A 10,837-nucleotide genomic window follows, 5' to 3' on the forward strand; every position below is an offset into this window, starting at 1 on the left:
AATGGTTGTTTTAAAACGTTGCCACAAATTTGTTTAACAACTGGGTAAAAAAACACATCTCCTTGGGCTGCTATTTCAATTTGAATGTAATGATAAGCAGCTAAGCAGAGAGGAAAAAACCATTGGTATCATAAATAAGCAACAAAGACAGAGTTGAGGATTCTGACATGATAGAAACAGAGTTTTCTGATGTGTCCTTTTGGAAACGTTAGTTTGTGTGAAAACAGACAGAGATAAAGGAAAACCTTAGAAAAGCACAGTTTGGACTCAGAAAGGTTTGCCTGGATGGTTGTGAGTGTCACATTAATTTTACACAGCAGATGAAAGTTTTCTTTCCTGCCACAATAATTTATGTGTAACCACGTCTTTTCCCGTTTCCCATGAGGTGGTGCATAAGTGTAAAGTGACGCTGAGCTGCTTTCAGAGCCCCACTAAACAGCCATCTCATCACCTAAGCAGTCCGGCAGGCTCTCTGTGTTCAGTACATTTAGGAGTCGTGCTGCAGCCTCGGCCCCGGCTCCTTCCCCCTGCCCCCAGCTGTCACGGTCATCGCTCTCATCTGTGTTTGATTCGTACTCCGATCCAATCCCAGACTCCCTAAAGCGAAGTAACTCCAGGGCTCCCAGGACCTGCTCCCCCAACAGCGAGCTCTCATCACTGGGCGTCTCTCCTGTGTCCTGACCTGGCGCTTGGTTGTCCACCCCGAGCGTGGAAAAACGAAAGCACTCGAGCCGAACTCCAGTGCTGCTGGGCCCCAGAGGAAATGTGTCGATGCCCGGAGAACAGGGCCCTGGCAGAGCAGAGAACCAGGCACTGTCACTGCTCTGGAGCTGGGACTGAACAGCTAACGGGCCAGTAGCTGGTGGAGTGAGGGGTGCACAGGGCCCGCTGGAGGGCCTGGCACGGAACGTTATTTCCAGAAGACTGTCCTGGGAGCCCACTAAGAACAAATAAAGGAGGGGTAGAAGGAAAAAGTAAATGACTGATATCTTTAAAAATAAAAAATGACCACACAAACACACACTAGTTTTAAATTGTTCTAAAAATAATGAGGAAAAAATTGTGTGTAGATATGTATCCACCCCTTTTGCTTTAAAGCGCCGACCATCAACCTTCATGCTGTCCCTGTGTCAAAATGACCCCCAAGACTTCGGTCTTAATTCTGAGGCCTCAGGACTTGTCTTTAAAATTTTAAATCCACGTAATTAGTTACATAAGATCCACCTGTTGGCAATCTTAGGCTATGTTGCTGCAAGTCAATTTGTTCAAATCTGAGTTTTCTGCGTTGTCATTCACCTTATCATTAAAATGCGACTTCCATCAAACTCCGGTGTGACCCGTGTACAGTTCTGAGGTGGCATACATGTGCAAAAGAAAACTTGACGTCACACGCAGCTAACTGTGCTTAAGAAACTAAATATGGATGCTACTTGTTAGCATGTGTGATTCTGAAGCTGTTGTGCAATCAGAACTGAATAAATGATCAGAAATGCTTGTTTGGTCTAGTATTTATATTTCATTTAGCCTCTTTACGAATATTCCGGCGTTGCAATTTATTTTTGGAATTGGAGCAATATACTAAAAGTAAAAACAAACTCAAATATTAATTCCATCATTCAGTATCAATACAGCCCATCACAAATGTGAATATTATTTGTTTCTGTAGATTGTCAGTGATCAGGACGTGAACAATTAAAAGAACAACCATAATGCAGCCGGACTTTTGTTTTGTAGCTGAAGAGATACAGAAATCCGAATTTAAACTTCAAGAGGTTGGTATCATTATTATTAATACTTGGATCAATCCGCTCACTCTTACTTCACAGATGTAAAAGTTGGATGAAATGCAACATGGCCGTTCAGGCTACAGTCGCTTTGAAAAACATCGGCTACATATCCAAATTAGTACCAGTTATGAAAAAGACCTGGGTCGGATTTGAACAAAATTGGATTTATCATGTTCAGACTGTCATGAAAAAATCTGATATTTGGATTTGGGTCGCATTTGTCTGCAGTGTGTATAGCCCAATTGTCAGATGATCTAAGTATATCCACTTGTTTAGACACCTCCCAGAATCAAAACCAGTCCAACCACTAAGCAAGCCATCATAAAACCAAGAAACTTTTCACTGGGGTCACAGACAAAGTTATAGAGAAGAACAGATCAGCGTTGGTTAAATGGTTCAAATACATAAGAACACAGCCTTTATCAATTTTACTTTATTTTCAAAAGAATTTAAAATATTTCCCCCATTTAATTTCATTTATCTTGAACATTTAGAGTCTTTCATTAAAGTTCCATTTAACATCCAAGTTGTAAGACATCAACATCGAAGGGGGTGAATACTTTTAGAACCAAGTGGAAACAAAAACACAAGAAATGTTTGATGTGATCAAAGCAAAGAAGACATTTCACAAAGTTTCTATCCTTATTAGGACCGTGTATTGTCTTCCACTCATTTATAGTTATTTCTGTAGCCAGACCCTGACCCTATCATTAACACTAATCAAAACTCAATTCACACCTTAGTCCTAAACTTAAGCCATAACCCAAAAATGGTGTTCTGCTGTATTAGGACCAGTCTTTGGTCCCCAAAAGAACTAGTGGTCCTGACTAGGTGATTATACCAAGAGAGGGCCTAAAAAGGTAACAAAAACCAAGTACACACACAGACACAGGTCTGTGGAGCACACGCCAGCAGGTCATGAGAAAACTAATTACATGCAAGAAATAGATGACAAGAAGGAACAAATCAGAAAGAAGAGGCAAAAAATGAGATGTGAAAAAAAAAGCTGTGGTTTTAGGTTTGATACTTGCAAAAAAAAAAAAAAAAGACACAAAGAAAGGAAGCTTCGAGTTAGTTCATTATTTATATAAGTAAGTAACTCACTTGAAGTTATGTGGCCAGCAGATTTGAGCTCCAGCTCCTGAATCTGTTTGACCAGGAGTGAAATGTGCTGCAGCAGGTCGGTGTTCTGCTGCAGCAGTCTCTGGACTCGAGCCTGGGCTTCGGTCCGAGCACACAACTCCACCGACAGCTGCTCCTGGAGCACGTGAACCTGCAGGCACCAGGGCACAGCAGGAAAAAACACAGAATCAGACAGAATCAGACTTTCATTTTATGTGGAAAAATGTCACAGTTAAGATAAGAACTTTACTGATCCCGCAGGAAATAATTAAAGCCCATTTTGGTCAGACTTTGGAAATAAAGTTATGTCACATGATCTTTAAAATCTTAGGGTACAATATATGTTAGCTCTGATTTTCAGCCACCACCACACCAAAATTTAGCTCAATATCAGTGAAACTGATAGAGTTACAGCCACTTTTGTGTTTTTTTTCAGTCAGTTAGTTGAGTGGCCATCTTGAATTGGGTTGGCTTTAAACAATGATCGGTCTTGAATATTTATTTAATGTTTACTTTCCAAGAGTTTCTTCAGAATCTGCCCAGTGGTTCATGAGATACTTTGCTAACAGACATGTAGTGCTGACTACAATATTTATTGACACGTTTTCAAACAAAGCACTCAATCAGTGCTCTGAGAATAAGTTAGGTATGACTTTCAGCTACTACCACACCACATATTTTAGCCCAATACCTACATTATGGGGCTTTGCCACTGTCTCTACACACAGCAGCTCTAAACCAAACTGCATCAGTTAAGACCGGGCCTGCCCTCTGCTGGTACCCACCCCCACTCAGCCCGGTTAAATGAGACCACCTTGTTCGTGGTTTCAAGCGGACTGCTCTGAGGTGACGACTGTGATGTAAGCAGAGAGCAGCTGTTGATTAGTCAGCGGAGCTACGTCACGGCATGTCCCGCCCAGTTAGTTTGTTTTTTCAACTTTCTAGTTTCTAGTTCAAATAGTGCTGTGGACAAATGGCGAGATCCAGACGGTTCTGTCTTTGTTGGTGGATGAGAGGATTCAGCGTGAGCTGGACAGCGCCACAAGAAAAAATGAACAAATTTACAGCGAGACATCGGAGAAGATGGCACTGCATGACTACACACGGACCTTTATAAACAGTGCCAGGATAATCTAAAATATTTCAAGTCAGATTACAGTTATGATACAGCCCACTTTGCAAAGACGATCCTGCCCACAGAGCGAGGAAACAAGCCACAGTGGAAAATCACCTACAGCTGAGAAGAACCGATGAGGAGAACTGACTCGAGTCAGATTTTTATCTACAGCAAAGCAGCTTTATTAAGTTATACTTACTTTTGAATTTGATAAATGTTGTCAGATATGTCAGCCATCCTAAATTTGGTATACAGTAGTCCCTCGATTACTTGCGACCCGTCCAGTGTGTACCCCGCCCCTCGCACAGTGATTGCTGGACATGGGCACCGGCGACCCCCGTGACCCAAAATGGAATAAACGGGTAAAGAAAATGGATGGATGGATGGATAGTTCCAGACACCACCACAATAGGTGAAAAACTACGAAGTAGGAGCGCTACATTTATTTTAGTATTTATATATATATATATATATTAAGGCTTTATAAACCCTTCCCACACTCTTGCAATGTGCTAAACTCTTAAACCTAGGTAATTTTAACAACATACGTACATGTACTGTACAGTACTGCAAAATTTACATGGGTACTCACCAGCTCTGCAGAACGGTAGCTTGGTTCCGGTTGAGCCCGGTTCCAGTTCTGCAGACCTACCCTGCAGCAATGAAGCCCTCCGCCGTGTCCATATTGATGTGCACGTGGATAATTGAGCTTCAGGATTATTTCCTGCCAGTTCTGTGAGCTTCATAGATCGATCGTTACTTCTGACTTTGTGTAGCAAAATTTTCCCTCCATTTTGGCAGAAAGCAGTGGCCGGAAGCACTGTTGGCTTCTGGGTAGTGTAGTTCTTTTGATTGGCCTTACAGTGTAGGCTTATTGAAAGAAAACTACAAAATGGTGATGCCTGTCCTTAAGTATTTTTTTGTTAACTTTTAATCTCGCACCTTCCCAATCATGTGAGTAATATTAAAGTTGACAATCGTTGAAAAACCGCGAAAGAGAGAGTCCACGAAAGCTGAACCACAAAGTAGCGAGGGACTACTATACTCCAGAAGTGAATAAATTGCTGATATACATCCAGTAACTACTTTGAGGGAGTTTCATTAAAATCTGTCCAGTTGTTCATGACAAATGTAGCTAGCAAATAAATTCAAACCAAAATGCACTGAACCTGTAAAAACAATGTTTTAGCCTATCAGAGCAGTAAATACATAAATAAACAGTACCTGAGCTGAAGCTGCCAGCGCTTGCTGTTCCTGCTGTTGCAGCTGTTTCTGCAGGAGCTGGACCTGATGCTCTGCAGAGCCGGAGGCCTCTGCTGCAGACTGACCCAATGCAGAGGCTCCCAGCATGGAGGAGCTCTGCAGAAGAGGCTCCTCATTGTACACCTGCAGTGAAACGAAGGTAACTGAGATCTTGCTGCATCTAAATGAGGCTGATGTGTTTATTTCTTTCACTTCAAATCAGTTTGCTTGTGTGAAGCCCTCTGTACTTTTTTAAATCCTGTAAGTATTTTCAGTAGTTAAGTTATTAAAAAAACACCATTAGTATTAGTTGAGCACTATAAACCCACATACTATTGGACAGATAAAACAAAAAGCATTTTGGGGTTTGTAATACTTTTAACACTTGCTTCAACGTTTATATCACTCCAGATAGTTTTAATCAAAGATATTTTATCACAGATAGGAAAGTGATTTTCAAAATCTTAAGGACGTTAAAGACGTTTTATAGGAGTGCCTTTTAACCTCATTTAAGTAGATGCACCATAAAAAAATAAAAAAAGGCCTTACAGCAGTGAATGGATTTGCACTGATGTTTGTCAAACATGTATTTTAAATCACATTTATAGAAAATTTAATGTATTTGTTTATCATTACAGGAATAGTTGTCTGGTTTCTGGTCTAACAGCAGGTCCTTGCCAAAAGCACCCACAAAATAATAATAATTTATAGAGTCAAAGTGAAAGACAAAAAATAAATAAATAAAAAAGTTTCTTCAAAGCTGCTGAACAAGAAAAGTGGGTGGAAAGGGGAACAATTTAGTCTAAGTTATATTTTTTAAAAATAAAAATCATTGCTAATACAGAGCTTTATGAATAATACGTTTTGATGACGTGCATCTACTGTTATTAATAATCAGCATAACACATTTATTGCTATTTTTACCTTAAAGGAATTTTTTGGATATTTTTAAGTGACGTTTTGTAGTAAAAACCAAACATAATAAAACCCCAAATATGAAAAAGTTGGAACATTTTGTAAATTGTAAATAAAATATAATGCAATGATTTGCAAATCTCACAAACCCTTACTTTATATACAATGGAGCCTAGTAAGCATTTCATATGCATGAATGAGCTAAACTGCAAGATGGAAGCGATTTGAGAGAATCGCAGGCCACCTGCGGCTTCTAGGACTCGCCAGCATGTTGGAGTCGACTTTGAAGAAGGCTCATAGCACGGATCAGCGAAATGTCCCTAAATCTGGACATTTTGGATCTTGAAAGTTCCAGCAGGACTCAAGGCTGACAAGAAATAAACAGTTTGGAGAAAATCAACAATTGTGGCTTATCTGAATCTGACTCCCCCATTTGGCCACAGATGCAGGCCGACTATCAAATTTCTCCTGGGACATCAGAATCAGAATAAGCTTTATTTTCACTGTACCGAGATACAGCGAGAATATGTCCGCACAGTTGTCTGAAAGATGGACGGAGTGCACGTAGCTGCTGCTCCTTGAGAGCGCGGCGGCCTCTTATCCTTTTCAGAATACATTTTTAGATAGAAATAGACATGGGTAACCTAAGGAAAAAGCTTTGTCTATCGCACCCCCCCTATCCCCAAGAACTTCTGTGCAGGCTTATCAGAAGTGCTGGCTGATGGCTTCCTCCCCGAGACGCTGGATGGTGGACCAGAATCGCCTCAAAGCCGTACGGAAGTCATTCTCCATGGCCTCTCCGAACTCCTCCCACGCCCAAGTTTTTGCCTCAGCGACCACCCGAGCCGCATGTCGTTTGGACTGCCAGTACCCATCAGCTGCTTCTGGAGTCCCACAGGCCAAAAAGGCCAGATAGGACTCCTTCTTGAGCCTGACAGCATCCCTCACCGACGGTGTCCACCACCGGTGTTCCAGGGTTACCGCCGCGACAGGCACGGACAACCTTGCGGCCACAGCTCCGATAAGACGATTAAACCACAGGAGGTCATCTGACAGAACTCATTCCACTACTAAACAACACAATGTATTTTTTACTGTTTAGTGTGTTTCAGTGTTTGTGTTTCTGATTGTGTGGTTTTGCTGCAGTGATAAACACACGTAAATACAACTCACTTTACCTAATAAAGTTTGAAAACCATTGAACAAGAGCACTTTTGGAAACTACAAGTGCGTTTTTCTACTTCAAAAGATAAAGAGTTGTGGATGCACAGCCAACATTTCATTTAAACTCATCCGGTGGTTTGTGAGATATTTTGCTAACAAACACACAAACTTGACTCCAATAGTTAATGGCACAGTTTTAGTAACAGACCTCGCTCTTTCCGTTAGCGTTTAGATCGTGTTGGCGATCAGTCTCAGCTACTACCACACAATGTGAGGTCAGTATCTGTAAACTGGTGAAGGTAGAGACAGTCTTGTCTTTGCCAAAGTATCCTAACTGTGACGGCCATCTTGAATATCACTGACTCTGAAAGGTCATTGGTTGTAAATGTATTCAGTGTTCCCATCTGGGGTGATATTTTAAATATGTAAGAAACTGAGATTATTAAATTTAGTGAAGTGATTGAGCCACATGTCTCTGCAAGGTAGAAGAAAACCTTTTTATAATGAAGTGTGAACAAAGTTTGGTTGTTAGTGTGAGAAAGTGAAATGATGAAGGACAAACTCGTCACTCTACCTTCCCTCCAAGAGCCTCGTCCTTCTTGTTCTTTTCCAGGTCTGAGGAGACGCACTCGATGCTCTCCTCTGTGGTGGCTTCAACATCGGTCTCCTCCAACAACGCCACCCTCTTCTTTGCTGCAGAGCGACAAGAGATTTTTATGTTGGTTTGATTTAGGAGTTTGCACCACAGCTAGAGGCAGTGACAGCTGCTGCACCAGCGAGCCTGGAGATGCCAGGAGCCCACACAAAGGAGCTGTTTGATCAGGGGCTGTTAGACTCACAAAAAAAAATAAAATAAAAATTAACTTCATCATGCAAACAAAAAGTGTTGGAGGATAATGACATCCGTTCTAAGTCTACTGGGGTTTTGTTTGTATGAACAAAGCAGAAGAAGGCCTGAGGAGCTTGTGTGCTGTTGTATGAAATTGGGCAAAAGGATGAGACGGTGAGGGAGTCTGAAGGGAGGGGGACCGTTTTATAGATGCAGTATGCGTTGAAGTCACCTGCTGCTGCTTCCTCTGGCTCCTCTGACTTCTCCTCCTCCTCATCCTCTTGTGCGTCACATTTCTCCTGCAGGGTCAGCTGGTGGCACACGTCAAACGCCTGGCCCACCGTCCGCACAATCCTCATAGCCTGAGACTGAAAGGGGTGTTGGGTGTTGGGTGGGGGGAGATGAGGAATTCATTATAAAGATATGCAGATGTTACACGGAAAGGAAGAAAACACAGTCCTTAGAACTCAGTGTGACTTTTAGAAAAATAAAACTCTTCAGTTGCCACTTCTGTGGTCATTAACAGAGAAGCTGTTGAGGTGGTGCATCAGTATGATGACAAACTGACCTTTGACCCCCATGTGAACTCACTTTGTAAGAAGGCCCACCAGAGAGCGTATTTTTATCAGAAGCTCTGTGGTTTTAATGTTGATTCTACTTTTATGTGTTTTATTCATGTTTTATTGAGTTTGTTTTAACTTTCACCTTCATCTGTTGGTTTGGATTTTTAACATGTAAAAACAGGAACAAACTCTCAGGGATTGTCAGGATGTGCAGCCAAACTGCTGGCACAGTCCTACAGAACCTCACTGACCTACACAAGGCGAGGTCCATGAACAAGGCCAGGCTGATTCTGGCAGATCCTGATCACCCACTCCATGCTGAGTTCAGGTTGCCTCCATATGGACGCAGGTGTCTGCTGCCCAGATATAGTACAGACTGAAAAATTCTTTAATCCCTGTAGTGATCAGGCTTCTCAACGAACAGTGATGATTTCTGTACTATTTTAGTGTCTTAATGTCTTGTCTAGTTTCATGTTTCATGTGCCTACTGACTGTGACTTGAACTTGACTCAGATCACTGCATCATCCTTCAGCCATTGTTAAATTTACTAATAAATATAAAATATTAAACAAGCCATAGGAAGTCTGATATACAACTTTGATCCTTATCAGACAAGAGATACAGTGAGTTGATATTCTTTCTATTTTGATGTATGGGAAGGTATGTTTGAACATTTTCTTATGCATTTATAGGAAAATTTAAAATGCTATGCTGTCATCATTCATTCAACCTGCATTTAGACAGGTTAATCCCACTGAGCCTCCAGGACTCATTTACAAGAGAGACCTGAATCATATACAGCATTTTGTTTCCTCTGATGTTGGAGTTATTGAATGTTTGGTTTAAGCACACAGGCAGAAATAAATCAGACAGCAGGACTTCCATCATCAATTTCAAGCCTTAATATGTGCTTTGAAATCAGAAGGAATGAAAGGTTATCTTCCATGTCCTTCCTCAGTCTAGCAATAGGTGATGTGTTCCACGCTGAGCGCTGACAGGAATTTATGACTGTCTCTGGAGGATCATCCTGCCTAAAGGCATGTCAAGGTGGCTCAATCTTCAAAGATGCTTAATTGAAAGCAGAAGCTAAACCCATCAAAACCAGAAATGCAGTGAAGAAATGTATTATAATGTTTTTTTAACACAGAATATAGCCTGATCCAGTTTGCTTTAGAGCTGCAGACAGACAACCTTCCAGGACAAAAGGCTTCAGGTCTCTCTTGTCAATGAGTCCTCGAGGCTCAATGGGACTAAGCTGTATAAATAAAGGTTGAATGAATGATGAGCTGAGTCCTGCACCACAGCATGCTGTGATGAAAATAAATGAAATCTCTCTTTATCAGCTGATCCACCTACTCAGCATGCACGCTCAGTCTGCAATGAGCAGATAAAGCTTTACAACCTCAGGCTGGAAGGAAGACACCACTGACTGTGTTTTTGACAGAGCAGTGGGTGTTTTGCTCAGCAGTGGTGAAAATGTCTTTAAGAGCAGAATGAAAGAGTCCCTTTTCATTCTTTCATCCCACAAGAATGATTAGTATTCAGTTTCACTCAGTCACCGGCAGCCTGGTATCCATGGTGAAGGGATAGGAGTCGACCTCTCTGATGCTTTGTCATAAAGAAAGAAAAATGTCTCGGCTTGTTACGCAGATATGTAAAGCGGAGCGTGTGTTTCATTTTCTTCTCAGAATTGAACACATGAAGAGCCTGACATGAGTGGCTAAGGGTTAATAATCCCTGCAACACAGGCAGAAATATGAAGAAAGCTTCCAAAAATGCAAAGACGAGCTCATTCAAACCCAGTTTGTGTCAGAATTAGACAAACAGAGCAGTGCAAAGCAGCTACAAAACTAACGACTCACCTTCCTCTTAGACTTGAACACATTGCAGCGAAAAACGTTGCTCTCTCCCTCTCTTGCTATGTAGCTGAAAATCTTTAGGTCTTGAGCATCATGTGAGACATAAAATATCCTGTTTGAGACAGGACAATTTATGAAATCAGGTCAATTACACACACACATATATATATATACAGTATAGAGATGAAAGAGAACAAAGATTTTCGCAGAAATGTATACATGTCTAAGAGGAAGGTGA

General features: G+C 41.4%; 1 protein-coding gene across 1 annotated transcript in view; it reads right to left on the reverse strand.

The window, feature by feature from the left end:
* Positions 1 to 384: 384 nt before the first annotated feature.
* The window catches only part of LOC119414503 (carboxyl-terminal PDZ ligand of neuronal nitric oxide synthase protein), a 19,693-nt gene continuing 9,240 nt past the window's right edge, over positions 385 to 10,837 (reverse strand). Inside the window, exons 5-10 of the mRNA XM_037681599.1 lie at positions 10,603 to 10,711; positions 8,409 to 8,544; positions 7,922 to 8,040; positions 5,251 to 5,412; positions 2,892 to 3,060; positions 385 to 940 (exon numbers count right to left, since the gene is read on the reverse strand). Of these exons, the coding sequence (XP_037537527.1) occupies positions 432 to 940; positions 2,892 to 3,060; positions 5,251 to 5,412; positions 7,922 to 8,040; positions 8,409 to 8,544; positions 10,603 to 10,711 (1,204 nt within the window). The 3' untranslated portion in view covers positions 385 to 431. The remainder of the gene's footprint in view (positions 941 to 2,891; positions 3,061 to 5,250; positions 5,413 to 7,921; positions 8,041 to 8,408; positions 8,545 to 10,602; positions 10,712 to 10,837) is intronic.

The sequence above is a fragment of the Nematolebias whitei genome, chromosome 9 (assembly GCF_014905685.2).
Source record: "Nematolebias whitei isolate Nwh7 chromosome 9, NemWhi1, whole genome shotgun sequence".
Classification (NCBI taxonomy): Eukaryota; Metazoa; Chordata; class Actinopteri; order Cyprinodontiformes; family Rivulidae; genus Nematolebias; species Nematolebias whitei.